This window comes from Dunckerocampus dactyliophorus, chromosome 6 (genome assembly GCF_027744805.1).
Source record: "Dunckerocampus dactyliophorus isolate RoL2022-P2 chromosome 6, RoL_Ddac_1.1, whole genome shotgun sequence".
In the NCBI taxonomy this organism is placed as follows: Eukaryota; Metazoa; Chordata; class Actinopteri; order Syngnathiformes; family Syngnathidae; genus Dunckerocampus; species Dunckerocampus dactyliophorus.
The window spans coordinates 16,174,727-16,198,141 of NC_072824.1; the positions used below are offsets into that span (position 1 = coordinate 16,174,727).

Below are 23,415 nucleotides of genomic sequence, written 5' to 3' on the forward strand. Positions count from 1 at the left end.
ACTTTGCCACAGGTTTAGACATCACATGGAGCCACTTGGTCATGACTTCGCATATGATTTTATCCCAATGTTGATTCTGATTGACCCGGAAAACAGTAGAATATGTGTTTTCTATTATAGCAGAAAGTGGCCATTTTCAGGAAATACCACGTTGTTTCCTTAGGTCACTCATTTACCTCTGATCTTAAAGTCACCGGGTCACAGGGATGGCAAGGAAAGTACTTATCAACTAACGTGCATCTTATACTCTCTGTAGCCATGCGCACTGTCTTTTCATTCATCCTCAGCAACAAGAAATAAACAAAATATGAACATGAATATCTATACTGCTTCCTAAGGAATGAGTGCCAGTTTTATCATAACTTTCCCATTACACCTAGTCATTTCACCTCGTCTTGGGGCCTTGAATCTTAAGTGCCTTCACATGGTGTATCTCCCCACTCCCCACTATCTCCCCTTTGCACATACAATCAAACCTCGGTTTTAGAACGCCCTAGTTTTTGTATGATTCTGTTTTGCCTCGGTTTTTGTACAAACACTAAATAACCCATCAGAGGGCCAAAGAATGTTGCCAGTGCCAACATTTTGATAAAGAATGTGAGAAACACTATTGAATTTGACTTCGCCAGGATGTACAGGATGTACTGCATCAACAATAAATTCAGTCCATTTGTAATTTCTAACTATTTTTACATTGTTTTCTGCATGTAAAACTATAATTATTCTCTCTAATATGTATTTTTGTTATAATTTTGGGTGTCTAGAATGGATTAATGGGATTTACATGATTTTCTATGGGAAAAATTGCCTCGGTTTTCATACGTTTCACTCACCTTATCGTCAAGGTGCGGAACCTTTTCTATTTTTAACGGTTTAAAATGGTCGCCATTAAACATTTGTGGCTTTACAGCTGCCTCAACTGTTGTGAGTGAGGACGTTTGGAGCGTACACACAAATCCTCCAGGAGCCATTGTTTGTCTTGGCTGTCTCCCCACCTATTATCTAGCCAGGAACAAACGAAGGCAGGGCTTTTTACAGACGGGGTGGTCAGCAGCCACTGCAGCGCCACTCGGCTCTCTTCCTCTGAGGGAAGCAGGAAGAGGAAGTGAGGTAGTTCCCTGGCCAGGGCTAAGGAATTGTCACGGACAGTGCAGATGAAACAAGCCTACTGAGGTATTGAAACAAACAACATGTAAATAATCAGGAGAGGTGATTTCTTGCAGTTGTATTGTTAGTATCTTTCTGTCACTTTCCACTTCCTCTTGCCAAATAGAATTGATTCTGGGTTAACTCTGAATAATTCTGCATACGGTAGTTGCTCCAAAATGTAATGTAAAAGTCAACTTGAGCAGCATTAGACACATGGGGTGTGTTAGAGGGGACAGCCTCCCTCCTAAGCCCTTTATTGGATCCCATAGTCTTTTTGGGAGGCGGGGGGGTTGAAACCTAACCCATGTGTTTGCATGTCTAATTTGCATTTTAATAGCTTTACTCTCTTTAAGGTGGTTTGTCTGTAAACATGAGGTTGGTCTTTGCAAACAGTAGAAAAGTAAAACATTTCAGGTCAAATATTTGGATAATTTTCCCCGTACTTTTTATTACCAAAGTACGGGTGTCAACACACACACTTCGCCGTGACAAATATAACTCATATAATAGGTGTAAATATACTTGGTAATACATTATTTGACATCCAGACACACACCGGTGTTGTTGCTTCAGGGGCCACTAGCCCCTGCTACGGTGAAGGGGAAGCCCTGCGTTAGTCGTGTCACACCTTGTTGTTAGTAGGTTTGTCTGCCGTCTAGGCTTGTTGTTGGTAAGTAAATGCATATACTAGTGGATACGGTGTAGGCCATAGCCTCTCCGTGTCTGGCAAACTTACCTTTTAATTTGCCTTTTAGTCAGCCAAATCACTCGTGTTGAATGATGCCAATATTATTACGCTATGAAGATAGTTTTGTTCCCCCTTATTGGAGATACTGTATACTGTACTTTTCCTATGTAGTATATTAGACAAAATTAGCAAAAGTGTGAATTAGATGTACAATGATTGGATCTCTTTTTAGCAGGAAAAACTTTGTAATTTCTCATTTTTTCCACACTTTTACACCCCTAACTAAATCATACACACTTTCATCCAACATTTTTTTTTTTTTTTTTTTTTTACCAGCGTCCCTTCCTGCCTTTGTAGTGCTCTTTTTGTTTACAAGTGTTTCTCATGGTTGTGCTACATTTGAACTAGCCGTCACAACACTTAGAAGGGCATTGTAAAAGTAAGCTGTCCTCGGCCTGGAGAAATTTGCCTGTCTGTCTAAGCTGTGGGTGTGAGGGATGGAGTCAATTAAGGAGACATGGGTGCCCTTTGGCGGACGTCATCTAAAGGGCATTCGCAGGTAGTTGGGAAACGTCGCTATTGTAACATATCGTGCAGTACGCTGCTGTTCACCATATTAGTGTCGCACTAAAAGTGACTGGTGACAAGGCATAAAACAACCTATGAGAGCAGTACCGGTCAGAGAAAGGATGTTCAGCAGAGTTGGAGAGTTCTACGTAACGGTTAAGAAGCTTAAATGGCACACACTTGGTGCTTGAGGTGGTTAACACCACTTGCACGAAGGATGCTTTGAGCTTCTAGCATGTGATAGTTGAATCACCCAAAGTAGTTAATGAGGTCAACAGGTTCACATTTGAGTTTTGCAACTGCAGAATTGCATTTTTTCGACCAACTAGTGTGCTGTTGCAATTTGCAGACACACAGCTGCTACCTACTGAGTTAGCAGAGACTACCAGAAATACTGTAATTATAACTGGGGTGTTTATTTATCTAAAGGGGGTGTTAATTGGAAACAGGTGATAACAGGAGAAAAGCTATTATTTAAAAAAAATGTAATTCAATTGAAAATGTTTTAAAACTTTGTAGTGCACGATAAAGTAGAAACAAAAAGGTAGCTCTCTTTGACTACATGGTCATTTATTAACCCAATCAACCCAATCAATAGTGTATAGCAGTGAAGCACAAACTGCTCAACCAGCATCAATAGATACATAGATACTCTATTTATCTCCAAGAGAAATTTATGTTTCCAGCAGCTCTGCAAAAGTGTCCTAATAAACGTAATCACTTAAAAAGAAAACAAACAAAGCAAAATAAGAGAGTTAAGAAAATAAGAACAAGTATATCTAAGAAAAATTAAATAAATCTGTAACAGATCAGTTCAATTTCAATAATACATAATAAATAATAATAATACATGATAATAATAATAATACATAATAAGTTAATAAGTCCAGTGCTGTGTGTGGTTTTACCGCTACCCCTCTGTTGTGTTGAAAAGTCGCATGGCGTGGGGGAGGAATGATCTGCTCATTCTATCAGTGTAGCAGGGCAGTGATAGTAATCTGCCACTGATACTGCCGATGAGTTCATTGTAAGCAACAGTGCGGTAGTGCGGTCACGCACATAAGTGTAACACGCATGAGTTGAACTGAGTAGCGTAACCGACATTTTAAAGCGCATGCAGAGGTAGATAAACCTGCTGGATGCTGAGCACGCATGATACAATAAATGCATCTTGTCGAGGTTGCCTACAGCCACGACTGTTAATGTCAGTGCTTTTTGAAATGGTGCTAATTAGAGTCCCAGACATTTGCTTTTGTAGACCATGCACCCGCAGACTATGGGAAGCTCAGTGGTTAATTGAAAAGATGCATCAATTATGGCATTTACCGTATGTACGGTATATAATTGTGACATGCTGTTTATTATTCCCAAGTGAAGTGTATGGTCCTCAATGGGGTTTGTCTGCCTTGCCCTGGCAAACAGAAATTGAGCCTAGGTCCATTGAATTGGACAAAAAAGTGTGTGTGTGTCAAACAGATGTCTTTACCTGTCATTTTTATGTGCATACAGCACACATGTAAAGCATATTACAATTTCTGTTCATTGTGTCACTGTCTGACAAGCCTCCATGTTCTTTTCATCTGCAGAGATTGAAGCCAAAGAGGCCTGTACCTGGCTCCGGGCAGCAGGCTTCCCACAATATGCCCAGCTTTATGAAGGTCAGTATCCGTAAATGGGACATCTCAGCCTTTTGGCCGCATATAAACAACTTCAAGCTTAAGAAATTGCAATCTGCTAATCCTTGCTCTCACATTGAAATCAGATGAGAACACCATCGGTTTGTCAGCACTGCACCAACCTGTGAGTGCTCAGCCTTTTGCTAGTCTTCCCGCTGATGTAATTACACCTATTTAAAAGCAAGCACAGTTGTGTGCATTTTGGTGCACACCTCCCACAGGAAAAACATTCCTCAGGAGTAAAGAAGGGGGAGCAGGGGTCGTGGCACTGGCGCTACACAATCCTTACACTAAAGCGCAGTCTGTATTCCAAATATGAACTCAACTGGGACTATATATTAAGCTAAAAGTCTTCTAGCTTAAGCGCCAAAGTTAAATAGCCGTATTCATCAGTCATTCATTTCCTATAACATTGCTCACCACATACACCTTACGTAACAGCCAGGCCTGAGGTCAGTATGTCATCAGCTCTTATGCTGGGTCCCATTTAACCGTGAAAGGTTTCCTATTGGAGAGGAAAGCTCATTGTGCTGGTGAAAAGGTGATGAGACTGTTTCATGCTGCCAGTGCTGAGCGACGTGGAGGGAAACTGGAAAAGGCCAATACGTCACCTGGCAGACTTCACAGCTTCATCCACCTCCACACAATTAGGAATTTGTGCCGACATTTTCCCTTCCCCTTGTATCTGCGGGACAATCTCCATTGTCCGTGCTGTCAAGACTATTGCCCCACTAAAGATAAGCAGACTGATAGGCCTATGTCAGTACAACAGAAAGCTGAAAGTGCTGGTATTTTCTCAATAGTATTTTCTTATCATCACCACCCCGAAGGCTTTGGATGCAAGATTCCCATTTGGGGCTTGGCCAGAACATTCCAGCGTGCAGTTGAATGTGAACCCACCTCGTCTCGTCTTAGTCTAGGAGCTGTGCAGTTACTTGTGCGGTGTTAATGAGGTTGACTCCAGAGCAGAAAAGAATGAGGAGGAAGTAGGAGCTCCGAGTACCTATTGTCATTCTTCAATCAATCCCTCAGTGCACCACAGCCCCCCCCCATGCTTCTGAAAGCTGCAGCTGGGTTTGTTTGGTCGGCTAAGATGCCACTTCCTCTTTAAGCTTTTCATGCAGGCTGTATGGGGGAGAGAGTAGGTGGGACGGAAGACCTCTGAGGTGGGTGTTCTGACGTTTTGATCTGTCTCTCTCTTTCTTCAGATGCCCAGTTTCCCATTGACATATCCTCAGTCACCAGGGACCACGACTTCCTTGATCGGGATGCCATTGAGGCTCTCTGCAGGTGAGACTTAATGCCCATGATAATCCTTTCTCCTAGCTCTGATGTTACGCACCACTCCTCTTGCTCCTTTGCTGCCTCTTTTCTGTACTTATCTCCTGTTGCCACCAAAATGAAAGCATGGTGGCGTGACTTCAAAAGCATGCTTTGACAGACAAACACGATAAGCAACATGGCAGTCATTTTAGTTTTTATCTCTAGAAAGTCTTTTTGTATTATTTCAGGTAGCAGATACCTTTCTTGTGCAACACTCCCTTCAGGTCACGCAATGTTCCTTACATTGAGTGCTTCTTTAAGTTGTCATCAAGCCATAAGAGACATGGGGAATGGAGTCGATGCTCTGTTTGGTTAGACTGTTTTGTGTTGCCATTCATACCACAGAGCTGCTAAATGACATTTGCTGCTAAATGACGTTGTTTTGTGCTCAAAACGCTTTGAAGGCATGCTCGCTTACATGTACTGTCATACCTTGGTCTTCATGATTCATTTGTTCAAAATGGTCAGACCAAAGCCGAAGCAATTTTTCCCATAGGAACTAATTAAAAAAATCAAATGAATTTGTTTCAGACACCCAAAAATATTGACAACAATACATTTTATAGAGAATAATTACAGTTTTACGTCTAGAAAACAATGCAAAATCATTTTAAATGGAAAAATGAACATTTAATCATTTTTACCTTTATTGAAGACTCTTGGTGGTGAAGACGGTGAGGAGCTGAGAGGGTGGAGAAAGGGAGGGGCGCAATCAGGAGTAAGCCTTACTTTGCCCCATGGCAGGTTATTTACCAGTCACGTTCAATAAAAAATGCACGTGAGTTGGCAACCCAGAAGGCGCTTTGCTTGGGCATTCGATTCCGCGAAATGATACGATACAGGGCAAAAGGGTTAGTTTGTCACGTGCAATATTGTACAAAAACCGAGGCAAAATTATGGAGAACATTTTCATCGAAAACCGATATCAAAACCGACCGAATCATACAAAATGTTGGCCATGTTTTTCAACCAATCTTGCTCAAATGTTATACATTTTTATCAGTCCCCTAAAGTTGTCTACCAAAGTCAGTGGCTAAACACCTTCAAGTTACAGTCAATGTTTTGTAGAACACATTGAGCTGTGGTTTTCATCCTCGTGTGCAACAGTTCAGGAGTAGAAGTGTTACTTATGTGAAAACATTAGCACACCCCGATATCTATTATCTGATTAGCATATGAGGAGGTTAATGGCCTTTTAATGAAGATGCCTTCAACAAATTCCAGCTTTCAGTCATAAAGCACAGCAGGTGTTTCTACATACATCTGGAAGCTATCATATCAATGCTTCCCCCCTTTCCCCTTCCACCAAACTATTCCTCAGTTTCCTTCATCTCCCCATTGTTACGTGATCTCCTTTAAAAGCTCTCCAGAGGTACCCCGCCAGTCTCACTCCACTTCACCAGGTGGCTTGGCGGGGAGGGAGGGCAGCGATGGGGGGTGGATAATGTTTCTGTCCCCTCCGCCAAGATTTGGTCCCCACTTCAGCAGATTACATTCTCTCCCTTCTCTGCCCTTTGCTGTCCCGCTCATGTGGGGATTATCCTTCAGCAGTTCATTAGGGTTCCCCCTCCTCTCTGCGTCTTTCTCTTTATATTCTCTCCTTTCTTCTGAGGGTTGACTTCTAATATCATCTGTGTGTTTTCCTTTTGAAGGAGACTCAACACCCTCAACAAGTGTGCACTAATGAGACTGGAGATATCGCCGCAAAGAAAAAGGGTGGGTTTTAAAGTGTGCATGCAGACACATGATCTCTGATTCCCCGCATTTGCATTTCATCACCTCAGTAATCAGCAGGCGCAAAGGGGAAAGTCGTCTTTTCTTATTTAATGACAAGCAATCTATGTGTGGTTATACCAAGAGAATCTGACACATTGCCACTTTGTCTTTCCAAGCAAATCAACCTTAATTCCCTAATGGTTTTAAGTGCTACACAGTAACACCCTTGTCCCGTGTGTGGTGCTATTCATTGGGATGACCCTCTTGTGTGTCACCTTTCATTTCAGGGCAGTCAAAGAGGTCATTTGCCATCTTCAGTGGAATGACAACTAGCCCCTTATGCGCGGAGGAATGTACTGATCTCCTCGTGCCTTTTAAATGTTGGAATTCATGTTTGCGCCCTCTGTCAATCTTCATGCAAAAATCATAAAAATAGTAATAGTCATGATGGATTGTTGGATCGATGATAAGATATCTGCAGAATACTATTGTTATTGCACATTCCAAACAGCATAACATAAGAAACAAGCCACTGTGGAATGTGTTGAAGTGTCCCCAACTGCAATTCTTATGCTTAAATTATTAACTTTGATTAAATCAATAGGGCTCTGACGTTTTTGACATAATTTAACACAACTTTGGGGGATTTGTTATTTTATCTGAATTGTAACTGGTGATTTCCAAGCATTCACTCTTTTCAAAGGGCTCCTGCTCATTATAGGGTAAAGGTCAAAAGAGTTACGGTCCTATTTAGGGGATTTTTTTGGGCTGAGGTCACCTGGTGGAATCTGAGGAGAACTGACTGTAAGTGTTGAATGACAGAAGCAGTATCAGTTAGGTTATCTAAAATACAAACCATAGGGGGGAATAACCTGAGCCTGTGCGACTGCATTGTGATCTATGGGGGTCATAATGGAATTTCTTCAAGACCCCCTCCCACACACACACACACAACCCCCCTCCCCTTCCACACCCCCCGGTATGAGATAGATCAACCAAACTGGGGGGAGGTGTGTGTGCATCTAGGGAAGATACATGTGTGGTAAATGTGGTTCAGTAATGGCCTCCTTTATTCTCTGGTATGAAAATATCTTCCATGAAGTCAGGAAGTGTTGAAACATGTTTCCTTGGTCGACCATGGATGTTTTCACGTCATCAAGACCAGACCTCACTTTAAAATTGCTGTAAACTATGCGCCAGATGTTCGCATGTAAAGGTTCTTGGGTTTCTTTGGCTACCTTGATAAAGTATCACACAAAATTGAGTACAGTCCTCACATTTCACGAACCATTGTATTACATCCTCTCAAGGGACAATACTATAGAAATGAAACTTGAATATACTTTAGAGTAGTCTGTGTACAGCTTGGGAAGCAGTATAGATTTACTGTCCTCGGCTCTGGAGACATACTTGGCCACTGCATCACCTTCCGCTTCCTCAGCAAGACACTTGTCATCTTGGAGGTGTGTTTGGTGGAAAAACTGCCATGCGGCCCAGTTTCCCAAGGGACGGTATCATGCTCTGATTCACATTGTCACAGGACATGATGGAATTCATGTTCCCCTTAATGAACTGCAGCTCCCAAAGACACAATTGTCTTTGGTACTTACTTATGTTGCCATCTATTTGGATGTGGCTGTGTGTTAAGTTATTTTCATGGATAGCACATGTATACTGCCTTCCAAGCTTTACACTGACTACTTTATTCAAGTTCATTGCTATGGTATTGTCCCCTCAGAAGTGGTTGCGGTATTTTTAATGTGACGAACAATAAGTATAACGCTTGAATGTATTGTTTTTATACATGGCCCCTTATTTTATGCTTTTTCTTTGGCTTACTCCTGATTCAGAGTGAAGACTCCGATGAGGATGAGCCCTGCGCCATCAGTGGTCGCTGGACCTTTCAAAGAGACAGCAAGCGCTGGTCCCGTATGGAGGAGCTGGAGGTTTTCTCTTCATTGTACACAGATGGAGCACAAGCACCTCCTGCAAAGGACCAAGTAACCAAAAAGCTGGCCCTGTGTGAGGGAAACAGTTCTGAGAGTGTGCTGACTGATCTCAGTGAGCAGCCTGAAGTGGGCTCCATCCACAGCAGCGGTAGCGGCGGAAGAGTAGAGCAAAAGAGCCATGACGTGAACCTTCATTTACCGAAGGAAGCCATTCCTGTTGGAGCCACTCGTGCCAGCTCTGTAGCGAGCATGTGCTCATCGTCGGGCACAGGCGGGTCGGGGTGCGCTAATGAGGACTCTTTGTCTGACGGGCTGCCTCCATCACCCTTGGAGACGCTTGGACGGTTCACCTTTGATGTGAAAATGGGAGAACTCGGGGGAAGTCTCGACCGTAGTGGCGGGAGTGGTAAAAGCACACGCTCGAGAGCCAAGAGCTTCCTCAAGAGGATGGAGAGTCTACGGCTGCGCAGTGGCACCACCTCCAAGAGGAAGAAAAAAGGTAGCACTGGTGGAGGGAAGATAGAGATCAGTGGTCCTGTCATCAAAGAAGGTCTGGATGATGACAAGCTGCAACGGCTCAACTGTGTGGACATCCCAAGTATTAACTTCAACCAGAACCTCAATCACCAACGCAGTCCAACTCAGACGATGACACTTAACAGGAATCGCTCCATCTCCTACTCCACTCAGACTAGCAATGGCAGCACTGGAAGCACAGGGAGCAGCCAGTCTGAAGCTAGCAGCGGCAGTGCAGTGAGCACACCAAGCCCGGTGACGCGCGCTCGTAGCCACAGCACGGTGGCAGGCTCAGCTAAGAGGGGAGGAATGTACTTAGAAGGGTTCGATCCCTTCAGCATTCTCCAGCAAGCATCCAATCTGCAGCCAACGCCTCCACCTAAATCAGCCCCACCTGTCCCGTGTCAGGCAAATATGGGGATGAGTATTGATGAGCAGAATCGAAGGAACAACCACAGAGTTCAAGATGATGGCAGACAAGCGGAGGAAGAAGAAGAGGATGGCATGGTCTTCTTCTATTTACCAGAAGGTCACAAGCCGGGCACTTTCCCCAAAGCTCTGCAAGATGGGAGCTCACGCAACAACAACGGCAATGATAACGGAAACTCTGTTATCCTCAGGGGGCGACAAAGTAGACGCCAACGTCGCGTCTCTTCCGGCTCTGTGGACAGCCGCCTTAGTTTTTATGACAATGTTCCATATATCGAGAGAGAAGGGGAAGAAGGGGACGAACGAAAATTGGATGAAGTGCTCCAACATGTCAGCGGCCTGCAGCGCTTTGTTAACGCCTGGTCCGAGGCCATAGGAGCTGATGAGGAGGAGGATGAGGAGGACGAGGAGGAGGAGGAAGGAGACTCAGATTCAGCGCTGGACTCAGCCTCGCCTTGCCCGTCCTCACCTCTGCAGAACCGTTTGGAGGAGACAGAGAATGGAAGTGACCAAGACAGCACAGGAAACCCCCTGGGTGAAGGCGAGGAGGGGATGAGGGACAGGAGAGATTCTGGTGTTGGAGCATCGCTAACAAGAACCAGCAGGTCAGTCATTGAAGGTGGCTTCGTACCAGTGATGATTCTGTACGTAAATGCTTCTTTTCCTGAAGCACTGGACACAAAAGGGTGAAAATTGGTCAAAACATGCACCCCTTCTGTGTTATGTGTGCTATTATTTTAATATGCCACATAGTGGCACTGTTATTAAACCGCATAATTGATTGGATTGATTTGAAATGTTCTCACAGAGCTCAATGCGCTCGACAAAACACCCACTGTAATTTTAGCATGTTGAGTCAGAATCACCACAAAATTTGGTTCACACTTTTAGGTGACGGACAAGCACACGTGTAAAATTGGAGTAGGATTGGTTGAAAAATCAAGCGGAACGTTTTTGCAAGGGCACGGACAGGTACAGGTAATTAGCCATAAGTCATTGACCATTTGTCTAATGATTACACGTCTTCCAAAGCATTTTGAGCACAACCCATAGGTGGTACCACAAATGTCATTTATACATACAGTGTCGCTATCTTAGAGCCATTTTAGTGGCTTTCTACATTTTCTGGCAGGCTTCACCATCATTATCTTTGTAAATGGGGAAAAAATGCATCAAATAGAATGTCTACCAACACAAAAAGTTGTTCTATAGATGGTGACAACAAAGGATGAGGGGAAGACTTACGTAATAGTCCGGAATTCTGTGGAATGGTGATTGGTCTCCATGGGGACTGTTGACTGTCTCCCGAAGAATCCCCACATGCAGCCTCACAATTGGTGACATGGGCTTTTTGACAAGGTCATGACTGATATGCACACAAATCCCTGTAATCCTGCAACTGATTCTTTGCTTGATAATACTCGGAACACTGTGTATGAAACCCCCCGCACCCCCCCAACACACACACTCCCACCCCACCCCCACGCCCCCAACAACATTCATCTCACATCTTCCCTTCCCCTCTTTTCCTCCAGGCCGCAGAAACTCCGCTGGTTGAGCTTCCAGAACTCTCATCGTCCCAGTTTGGCATCCGCCCAGCTCCAGATTAGCTGCCAGTCTGTGCTGCAGATGAATCTCCTTCAGAAGCTCTCACTGCTGCAGCTCACCGCCCTGCTGGAAAGGCACACCCCTACAAACAAACACGGCTTCAGCTGGTGAGTTGACTGGATGACAACACAAATAGCTGTATATTAAAGTGATGTAGTGTGTAAGGAAAATGGCAACCATGGTAAGTCAGTGCTTTTGTCTCGGATTTCCTCCCATCTGTACATCGTCGTATAGTGTGGTGACGGCAGTCCTCAAAGGTTGGGTTTCACATTCTTTTCCCAGACCTGTAATTGCTGGGAAGGGGCTTTACATTGTCTTTTTTTCTTGAAGGCGCAATCATGGCGGTTCACACGCATGGTGTTACAAGAGCTGGAGGCTGGAAAGAGCTGTCCTTAACAATTATCCCTCCACCTTTCCGTCTCAATCACCTTCATTCTACTCACAATGGTCCAATTGCTTTAAGTTTCCCATCCGTTTTCTCTACCCATCTGCATGTAGTTTGCATTTTTTACTTAGATGTGCTCCCATGACCTATACCAAAATTGCAGGGGGTAATACACAGGCTTGATATATTTATAGGACTTAAAGTAGCATATATTTCTAACTTAAATTTGCTGTAAAAACAATGCTATACATTGTTTTTGCAAATTAAAATGGCACATAGAAGTGAAGAAAATGGACTCATATAATTTGTGTTCTTCTCTGTCCATTTTTTCCCATCTTGAGGTCATTTTTAAGGACAGGAATAGAGCTTCTTGGCTTTGCTCAAAAGGCACAGGCCACTTGTTGGCAGTTGCATCCCCGCACATATTCAGCATTCCGACTCAGGGTCATAATTTTCTTCTTTCGCCATGTACTCCCAAACTGTGGCTTAACAGTCTGAGGTTTCTGAACGTCTGCACTGACAAAGACGAGCTTGTTCCCGCGTCGCGTAGAGCGTCGCTATCTTCAAAACACTGACACTCTTGCAGAAAGATGCGTAGTCATAAATCTGTGGATGCATCCTGATGATACGATTCAATGTTGGTGCTGAACTTGCTGTACACAAATACACGGGTACAAATAGTGTGACACAGGGGGGTTCCTCCCTTTCTGACTATGGAACTACCCCATCCTCTTTGCCTTATTTCTCCACCCGTCTCGTGAACCTGGAGACAGGATTCTGCAGCGGCTTGCTTTTGTCCATGCATGCACATAAAATACTCTCACACTCTCTTTGGGAGGTGTGGTTGAATGTCTTCACTTGGTGGTGCAGATCATTTCTTTGAATTTAAATAGTGATTCTGTGATGTATACTCAAGTTGCAATACTGCCAATGGGGGAATACCTTGTGGTCATCTATATGTACATTTCTATTTTTAAGATCATATGACATTTTTTTTAATAGTTGGAGTATGTTATACGACATTTATATAGCGCCAAATCACCACGACAAGTTATCTCATGGCACTTTGCGCATGAAAACACTTTGCACATTCAAAAATGAGAACCAAGTGAAAGCCCACATGAGCAAGCGCTCGGTGACGGAGGCAAGGAAAAACTCCTCTGGGGAAGAAACCTTGAATAGAACCCAGGCTCTGTGTGTGGGGCAGCCGTCTTTCTCGACTGGTTGGTGATTAAGGCGTTGTCCTAATGTCACACCTCAAGAAGAATCACTTGGAGTCCCACGCAGCGCTATGCAGCAGAAACAATGATAAGAAGCGACTGACGCTACTGAAAAAAACTGCCTAGTTCTAACCATTTTATAATTTCACTGATTTTATTAGCCCCGAATTTCATACTTTGCACTTTACCTTGTTTTTATATGGATGTTTGTGCTACATAGAAATGTGCAGCAGCTTTCCAAATTGTATCCGTGCTGTTGACGGCGAGAGGACAGGTTATAATACTGTAGTTGACTACTGGTGATTATTTTTTAATGACTATTTTCTTGAGACAAAATGTTTCAAATAGATATGGTTATGTTTTTGTAACTTCATTGCATATTGCAGTATTTGCCTTATTTTGCATCAGCAGTTATATTTTTGTGAAGGATAAAAGAAGGAAAATGCGTTCATGACGTGACGTGAGTTTGAGGAAAGAGATGCTGCCAATATCGGTATCGGTAATGAAGTGTTGGACGATATCGGTAAGAAAGCCAATATCGAGCATCTCTACTTTCTACACAACAGGGCAAGAGTCCGCCATTCTGGCATTTCCTTTGAAGGCAACTTTGCATGACAACAATCTGACAAGAGAACTTGTGTAATGGCAGTAATGTGTTTAATGTGTAAATGTACACTTCACTGGAGAAGTGTGTTGTACTTCGGAGGTACACACGCTACACTAATAGCAGAGTCATTCATGATATTAATGAGGCGCTTTTCCGTGTGTTTGCATGTTGCAGGGCCGTTCCAAAGTTTATGAAGCGGATGAAGGTGCGCGACTACAAAGACAGGAATGTGTTCGGTGTTCCGCTGCAAGTCATCGTCCAACGCACCGGTCAGCCCCTCCCTCAGGGCATCCAGCAAGCTATGCGTTACTTGCGAAACCAATGCCTCGACCAGGTAATGTATCATACACCATACAGACATAATGTGCTCTGATAGCTCAACTACTACTGTCTTATAGGCTTTGTTTTTTTAAACTATGTGGTCTCCAAGAAGAGTTACATAATACTTTAACTTTTTGGATATTACTTGACGTGTCTTTCCAAACTTCTCCACGTTTTTTCCATTCTGTCACACATGCTGAGGATAGGGGCCCCGGGGAGAAGCGATTACATCATCACTGACGGGCTGTTTAACACAGGAACAAGAAGAAAGATTCGTGTCTTGTACAAAATAGGGGATGAGTGTATAAGTGTTTGATGGCAAAACAATGATACAAGTAAATGTGAAATGTTGGAGGATGAATTGTTTCACAGCTAAAGCGGTCAAGCTTTTTTTTTTTTTTTTATAAATAATGAACCAATGTGATGTAACCATGTTGGCTGTAAGCTTGAGATTTGTGGGATTTGTAAGAATGTGTGTTACCCAACAAGAGCTATATTGTGTTTTCTTTGGTGCCTACATTATTGTTGACACGCCGGCATTGGAATTTTGGTTCAAAACCTTACATTTCACATTCCTCATGCATGCATGACATAACTCTTCCTGTCTCCTGTTTCCAGGTGGGTCTTTTCAGAAAGTCAGGAGTTAAGTCCCGTATCCAAGCTCTGCGTCAGATGAACGAGACCAGCGGAGCGGACGGGGGAGGGGTCAGCTACGAGGGCCAGTCCGCCTATGACGTTGCTGACATGCTGAAGCAGTACTTCCGAGACTTGCCGGAACCGCTGCTCACCAGCAAGCTGTCTGAGACCTTTCTGCAGATCTACCAGTGTAAGAATTTGGAAGTGGAGGGTTTGTTGATGTAGAGCAGTGGGGCGAACATTTTTAATGACATTAAAAGGCAAACAAACAAGGCGAATGCAGGAAATACCTGAGGAATGAGGTGCACTGTTAACGTCTTGATCTTGGGAAATGTTTTCACAAGGCGGAAGAAAACACGAAGCCATCCATCACACGTCTTACATAACCCACTTATCCGCTCATATCCCACTTAAACATGTTCCGTCCTCCTCAAGTGTTCTAAGAAAACATGACACATCTTTCCTCTCTGTATTCCAGACATGCCCAAAGAGCTCCGCCTCCAGGCCGCCCGCACCGCCGTCCTGCTGCTTCCCGACGAGAACCGGGAGGCTCTGCGGACGCTGCTCTGCCTCCTGAGCGATGTGACGGCCAGCGTGGCAGAGAACCAGATGACGCCCACCAACTTGGCTGTGTGTCTGGCGCCATCCGTCTTCCATCTCAACACCCTGAGGCGCAAAGAGAGCTCCTCGCCAAGGTGTGTGTGTGTGTGTGTGTGTGTGGGTGTGTGTGTGTGTGTGTGTGTGTGTGTGTGTGTGTGTGTGTGTGTGTGAGAGAGAGATTGTGCCATTTTTTAAAATGGTCAGCATTGCGGTAGATTAGATAAGATGCTTGCCGTAAGTTGCGCAAACAGGAAAGGGTCATACTAAAGAAACAAAAGGGCAGGATATTGTAGATGGAGAATCAAGAAAGGGATTAAACACTTTGTTCAGCACTTAAAACACACTTTATCAGGTGTCTCTGGCCCCTAATCTTGCCGTGTCCACCTCTTCCTCGTCTGTCCCTCACAGGGTAATGAACAGGAAGCCAACTCTGGGAAAGCCGGATCAGAGAGACCTGAACGAGAACCTGGCTGCAACTCACGGCCTGGCACACATGATCCAGGAGTGCAGGAAACTTTTCCGGGTAAGTTATCAAGTAGGGATGTCCCGATCCGATCTTTAGGATCAAGATCAGGATCGGCTACCGAGCCGCTGTACTTGTGAAGATCGGATAATATCGGCTTTCGCCACGAGATCGGGCCGATCTGGTTGTCAAATCACGTTCGTAACTCTGAGCCACACTCCAACATGGTAGGTGCAGTAATGCACCTCAAAGCTGGTTGCCACTCAACTCACGCCACCCGCAAGAAGAACAAAACACAACACCAGCATGCACATGTCTGTGGTGTACCGTGTTGAAGTTAGTTTCACGTTGGACGTTGGATATTCGGCTCCGTAGCTACAGCGGTAGTTCCTCTCACTGCGCCCGGACTGCTGCGTCATGGTGTAGGGAGCTCGCAAGGGAAGTGCGGATCTAACCGCTGGTTGATAATAGGGACCTTACAAACACTACTAAACATGTCGAAACGGCGGTGAAAAACCATAGAAACTCCTCTGTTACTGAGCATGAACTTAGTTTAGCAAGTTCAGCCGTGTGTGTGTGTGTGTGTGTGTGTGCGTGTGTGTGTGTGTGTGTGTGTGCGATGAGTATATTTTCACTGTGTAGTGTTTTACTGCTTCAATGGAAGGACCATTTCACATTTCCCACTGACGATGTGCAGGTTCTGAATGAAAAAAGACGAGAGGCACGTTTATTTGCACCCGGCGCGTTTCAACCATCAATTGCCATTCTCAACACACACAACACATTCTGGCTTTTGTCATTTGTGTAATTGTGTAGACAAAATAAGGGTGTCATTAAAATATCTTACATTAATAACGTGATTGGAATTCCACCTGAGACTACATCTTCCTTAACCACAAGCACGGGCATTACAGTGTGTTGAAGATTTTGTATCAATATGTGCTGAGGCTGACATCCCATTGGAAAAGTTAGCTAAGCTACATCCATTTCTCAATTACTGGACAACATGGGCCAATGATGTATTGCATCAATAAATGTAAGGATTTTTGCACCTTATTCACTAACCCAAATAGCACACACTCTATGCTGGTAAAATGATTGGAAAAGGTAAAACACTGAATTCTAAAAACTTAGAACGGAACAGATTTCATAGAGCCCTAAGAGAGTTTGTTTAAAAAATATTACTCTAAATCACACCACAAATGGATCTATCTCTGCAATTTGTTTGCATTATGTTTAATGCTTTGAAGAGCTATTTTCATAACAGTATTAAATTCCACAAATTCATGTTTGTTACAAAAACTTATTATTATTATTACTATTATTATTATTATTATTATTATTATTAAAACAAACAAACGATCGGATCGGCAAGACTATAAAAACAGTCTGATCGAAAGCCAAAAAATGTGGATCGGGACATCTCTATTATCAAATTGAGAAGATCACATCCAGGAATATTGGATATTGTACTGTAGAGCTGCCACAATTAATCAATCATTGTTTATCCAATTAATTGACAACTGTTTTGGTATTCAATTAATCGTTTTTTGCTTTAAAAATGTAAATATCCTCTGATTTCAGCCACTCAAATGTGAATATTTTAGTTAATAATTTCCTTAGCCATCCACGAAAGCAGACCTATTATCTTTGTCTTTTCGGCAAAACAGTATGTTCACACACATCAGCTTTGACTTTGGAAAACATTGATCAACATTTTTGCTTCTTTTTTGATATGTTGCTGACCGAACCACTAACTGTGTTTGGTTGATATTGATTTGGTCGGCCTAAGGCCTAACCGAACTTGATTAATCGAAACAACAAGCTTCAGACTAAGAAAATAATCGTTACTTGCAGCCCATATTGTATTGACAGCATGTCAGCTCTTGCTTGCTGTGCAGTGTTATTAGCCAATACCTGGTATCCTGGTTTTAGTGTTTGTGCCTTCAGCAAACATTTACAGGCAGCCCGCAGGTTACATACGAGTTTCGTTTCTAGACTGTGATGTAAGTCCAGTTTTGGTGTAAGGTGGATCTTATAACTGAAACATACCTAAATTAACTCCTCAGTCACTCACACTGTACACAGAACACGCGAAGGACACTTAAAAAAGTAATAAAGCACTAACTACAGGAAATAAATAAAACTAATAAAAAATAAAAGCCAAAGCACTAGGAACCTTTCCATCTCAAAATAACGACCCCCACACGGCTTTGTTAAAAGTATTACTGTCGCTTTCATGCGAGCAGATCCTTTAACATGCTCAAAGATACTGTAGCGACCTAGCAGTTGTGTAGTGTTAAAGAGGTTTCTGATTTCTGAGTCCTGACTGTGTGTGTGTGTGCGTGTGTGTGCGGCTGCGTGCTGAGAGGACAGTTGAATTTGCTGATGTTGCTTTGCTGTGGTTCGGCCGACAGTAGCCTGTTATGTTTTTGCAATAAACAGATTGTCAATGGACCACTTCCTGGTCATCCTTACAACGTCCTGTAGACCATACAATACGATCTCTATCCTTAATGATAGTCACCACCGTCCAGTGTTGAGTTGTGTAGCTGCAGATAGTGTATTCTTCCACCTGTACATACCATTTGATCAATTCAATGCTGCTTTTACGGTAACACAAAACGAATATTCTCCACTGTCCTTTCAGTGCCCCTATTTGTACTCCTGTCAAATGAGGCCCGGCGCTACACAATCCAGAAGCAACTCTGCTGCAGTGCTTTTGTGATGGAGAGCCATGCAGTGGATCAACAGACATAATCAACCGGCTATAAGAGTGCTAATCTAATCCCAGTCCCATTCGGCCTAAATTCACACAGGGCTGACATGCAACAGCACACGCTCACTCACACACACACACACACACAGCTAAAAGGCGACACACTGGGGGTTATTAGCATCATTCGCATTGAATTAGCTAGAGGGAGCGCTTCCTGTCATGGTCGCATCCCACAGTCTGCTAACAGAGTTACCTAGCAGATAACTGACCATTAATTCCACTTCTGTGTGCCTTTGAAGGTTCATAAAGGGAACGAAAATCTCTAATTGATGTTCATTTGTTTTCATTTCTGCAAGCTACATCTTGTCAATTAAAGATGAAAAATGACAAAGAAAGGAGCATGAGGAGATAATAAGACAGCATGTGGTGTTTCTATTTCCAGTTATTTAATACGCTTATCAAAGATGCAGTTTCCCATGACATAAGTAAATGTTGTCTTTCATGTCATGTAACAGTAATTTGTCATCTTGCAGGCCTCGAGCATGAGATAACCGTTAATTTGCTGCTGCTTGTAAAAAAAAAAAACTTCCAAAAATGCATCTGCCTTTAGCAAGATCTGCAGATCACATGTGCTCAAAGTTTAGTTATGTAACCCTCATACATCGTCCAGGTTCCAGGCTGTAATTGTACAGGCTGCTACCTCACTGTTTTGAGTCTTCCGCTGGTAACCAAGGAGGTGTAAATCACATTTCGGGGGAACAGAAACACAGCTCTACCTTGTGTGCAAAAGAATTTAAAACACAAATGGTAGCCTAAACATTAGGTACACCTGCACAGACTAAATGAGATCGAATGCAACAGCTGTATAGGAAATGTTGTCGTCGCCGCCGTCATCTGTCCCACTGGACATCGTCATGTTCAAAAGCCAGATCATGTCATACACTTATGGGACAAAACATTAGATACACTTTTAGTAACATACTATACATACTTTATAAAGATAATAATGCTCAATTTTGATTGACACTATCAGAGAGGTATTCGTCGAACAATATGTATATTGTGTATTGTATCTAAAATCTCGAGCTGTCAACTCCATGCCCAGTGCAGCTCTTAAGGCATCAGGGAGTGAGGTTTAGCAACATACTTTTACACAGCTGCGGCAGCTGGCATTTGTCACACAACACAATTTTGGTAATCTCATTTTGTTACACGAAATGCATAATACGCATTTAAAGGGCAAAAAAAAAAACGGAATCTGGTCGCTGAAGCGACACACATCTCACTTAAGACTGCAACTTAAACAAAGTCTTAAACATTATTATGTATAATATAGATTTTATATAGGGAGGAGGGAGGAGAAAGGGAGGAGATCCCCCAGGACACCATCCGTAGTCTCATTAGGAGCATGCCCCGACGTTGTCAGGCATGCGTACAAGCACGTGGGGGCCACACAAACTACTGAGAATCATTTTGAGTTGCTACAATGACATTTTAGCAAAATGGACCAATCTGCTGCATCATTTTTTCACTTTCATTTTTGGGATGTCTTTGATTTCATCATGAAACAACTGTCAAAAAGAGGTGGTCGTCTTATATTCGGGTCAAAACAGTATTTCAGTGTGTTTCCTATAGTGTTGAGCAAAATAAGTACCTCGGACCCTGACCTCCTTCCGTTCTTCCCTCAGATCCCAGAGGAGATGAGTCGCTGCAGGAACTCCTACGTGGAGCAGGCTCTGCTGCCGCGACGCTTGGAGGAGCTGTCGGGCGGCCACGATGGGCAAGGAGGCTACCGGTCTTACCTCCGCGATAGCCTTGATGCTCTTCTCAAAGAGGCCAAGGACAAGTTCAAAGGCTATGACAGCTTGTCCACCCTCGAGCAAGCGGAGCTGGCCTATCGCAAGGTAATGCATCACCTCTCATGTGCTCATGTAACTCTCACAGAGTAGTGATTCATGAATGTACACAGTCAAAGTGTCTCTGTTTCCTGTCCTGCCTTCGCCCCTCTGTCCTCATTCTCTAAATATCTTGTGGAAAAGCAACAGTTACGCTTTCCTGTATTGAGAAACACCTTCATGTGAAACTAACCTTGCCTCTCTCTGTCACCGCCGGATCGTGTTTCCACTATGACATCAGCTCGTCACACAAAGCACATAAACACAGCATTCTCCCAGGGAGACGTTTCCCGTTTTCAGTGTGAGAGGTTATCTTCTCTGCAGCTCCAAAGTCACAAGGCTGTAGCATTCAGTGCCCCTCCTTTATCATCTGATGGAGGAAGGAAGCAGCTGACTTGGCTGGAGGGCATTGCAGATACAAGCGGACCGTTGTACCCGAACATATCACTCGATAATTCAATTATACACGTAGGAGATACCATTAGGTTTGGTGTAATATCACTTGCATAAAACATGCAGCAGGATTCAACAAGCTTCCAATTGTTTCCTTAAGGTACATGACGGCTTCCCATTGAGGCTGTGGAAGGTGACCGTTGAGGTTCCCGCACATCCGGAGGGGGTCCTGACCCGGCTGCTGAGGGAGCAAGCCCGTTGGGACGAGGACCTGTATGAGAGCCGTGTGGTGGAAACCCTGGACGAGAGGACAGAGGTGTACCAGTACGTCAGGAACAGCATGGCCCCGCATCCCATGAGGGACCACCTGGTGCTCAGGTAAATATGCACGTCACTTTGCCGTTATCTTCTATCACCTGCCATGCTTGTGTAATCCTGACTTTTTTTTAAACTAGAACATGGATAACAGACTTGCCAAAGGGGGCGTGTGCGCTGGTGGCTACATCAGTGGATCATGCGGCGGCGCCCGTGGTGGGCGTACGTGCCAACGTGCTCCTGTCGCGCTACTTTATTGAGCCCTGCGGTGCTAACAAATCCCGAGTCACGCACATTTCCAGGATTGACTGCAGGTTGGTGTTTTTCTTCATTGATTTCCATGGAACTTGAGTGCAAAGGTGGTTATTTAACCCATTCATCCGGCTGCCATTAATCTGTTTTGTTCAAGCACGAGCACACATGCACCCCGGCTACATGTGTTGAATACTCGCTCTTTCTGTTACTTACTCATAATAACCGTCACTTCGCAAAACAGAATGAGCGACTCAAAATTCTCCACAGACTCAAAGCCCATAGTGTGCGATCCTTCCGACTGCTAATTATTAATGATAACCTTCAACTTCATGAGAGAAATAACCACCGGAACTGCTTGAAATAATCCACAAAGTAAAATTCTCCACAACATGCTTTGCTCATGCTCAAGCGGGCAACCTGGAAGCACTGTACACTCAGTGCTATCGCGCCTCCTGCAAGTTCTTAATGACAACGGCCACCTTGCATAATAGACATAACCAGAACGAGTTGAAATTAGCCACAAAACCAAAATCATGTGTTGGGTTTTGTTGAGTGCTTGATGCGTGAGTGCCATGTGTTCACACACTTTGTGGTCTGCTTCCACAGGGGTCGCTTCCCAGAGTGGTACAACAAGCTGCATGGACACTTGTGTGCTGCCGAGGTGGCGCACATTCGTGACTCCTTCACTTTGCCCATGGACAAATGAGACTTTTGGAGCTTCATTTTGTTTCTTAATGTCATTTCGTTGACAAACACAGGACAAACTTTGCCTCCTGGATTTGAAGGACTTTTTTTTTTTTCAAGCATATTATTACCATTTTAAAAAAAGCCCTCTGTGTCCTGTCATCTAAATATTTATGTGGGCCAAAGAACACAGCGACACGGATGTGAGGATCAGAGCGCTATTGCTTCTGAGAAGCAAGAGAATCGCATGCGTAACGAGAGCAACATCATAGTTTATAGCAACATACGCCAGTGTACATACACTAACTACTCTTTTCACACTTATTAGTGGCTGTCTTGTCTTTTTTTTTTGTTTTGTCGATTACATGTGGGAGTAAGCGCACACGATTTTTATGACATTGTGCGGATTGATTGGCGGCTGAAGAAAGACGTGAATGTGTGCCGGCTGTAATATGCAGAGGAGAGGACAAGTGATGAAGAGATGAAAAGAAGCGGGTGGCTGGCTCACCAAATCAACATCAGGAAAGCACCGTGGCACCTCCCGAAAAGTCCCGTTGGAAGGAATTATGTTCAACACAGGAGACCAATAGACACACATGGACCAAATTAAGATAATAAAAACACTACTGCATGTTAGCGTCACAACCCAAAATCAATAGCACAGCTTTTATTGTACTTGGTAGCTTCACCAACATGTTAGCGGTAAGAAAACGTCCATCAACAGAAACAAACCAAAAAGATCCTTTTATAAAGGTGGAGATTTTACAGGTTTTACTGTAAAGACGAGGGCAGATTGCATGTTAGTGGAAGGAAGACAAGCTTCTCTCACTCTTAACACACTTTCACTAAACCATTGTCCATTTATGTAACCTCTCTACCAAATAATAACACATGACCGTTAATTTAAAAAACAAATATATTTATACCTCATATATATGTTTGGTTCATTTTGTATTGTATTATTGTATTGTAAATGTTACACTTTGTGTTACGGAAGTGGAAAAAAAAAGCTTTATCTTTTTTATTATTAATGTTATTTCTGTACAGGTTAATCAAAGTGCACTATTAAATGTATTAAAATAATTCTATGTCTTTTATTTCCCCCCCCCCCAAAAAAAACACCTTATAATCTTACTAATTTGTTGACTTGTTCCGATCCAGAAGCGGATTATGGTCATTATTGCCAACATTCACCCTTCAGCTGAGTTTCTCCACGCCAGTTAAGCAACAAGTGGTACATGCTGACGGCAGGCGGGTACTGCTTGGTTTTGTAGATGGCGGCGATCTCACTTGTTTCTTAC

At 43.4% G+C, this 23,415-nt stretch overlaps 1 protein-coding gene across 5 annotated transcripts in view; it reads left to right on the plus strand.

The window, feature by feature from the left end:
* Positions 1-23,205, plus strand: part of dlc1 (DLC1 Rho GTPase activating protein) — a 96,614-nt gene extending 73,409 nt beyond the window's left edge. For 2 of the 5 annotated variants that reach the window (XM_054778623.1, XM_054778624.1), the window contains 13 exons: positions 3,991-4,062; positions 5,289-5,370; positions 7,056-7,119; positions 8,970-10,618; positions 11,549-11,728; positions 14,008-14,167; positions 14,773-14,980; positions 15,269-15,485; positions 15,799-15,913; positions 20,261-20,476; positions 21,021-21,238; positions 21,316-21,489; positions 22,037-23,205. In XM_054778623.1, the coding sequence (XP_054634598.1) occupies positions 3,991-4,062; positions 5,289-5,370; positions 7,056-7,119; positions 8,970-10,618; positions 11,549-11,728; positions 14,008-14,167; positions 14,773-14,980; positions 15,269-15,485; positions 15,799-15,913; positions 20,261-20,476; positions 21,021-21,238; positions 21,316-21,489; positions 22,037-22,136 (3,455 nt within the window). In that variant the 3' untranslated portion in view covers positions 22,137-23,205. The other 3 variants (XM_054778626.1, XM_054778628.1, XM_054778625.1) reach the window with 2 other exon arrangements.
* Positions 23,206-23,415: the final 210 nt, after the last annotated feature.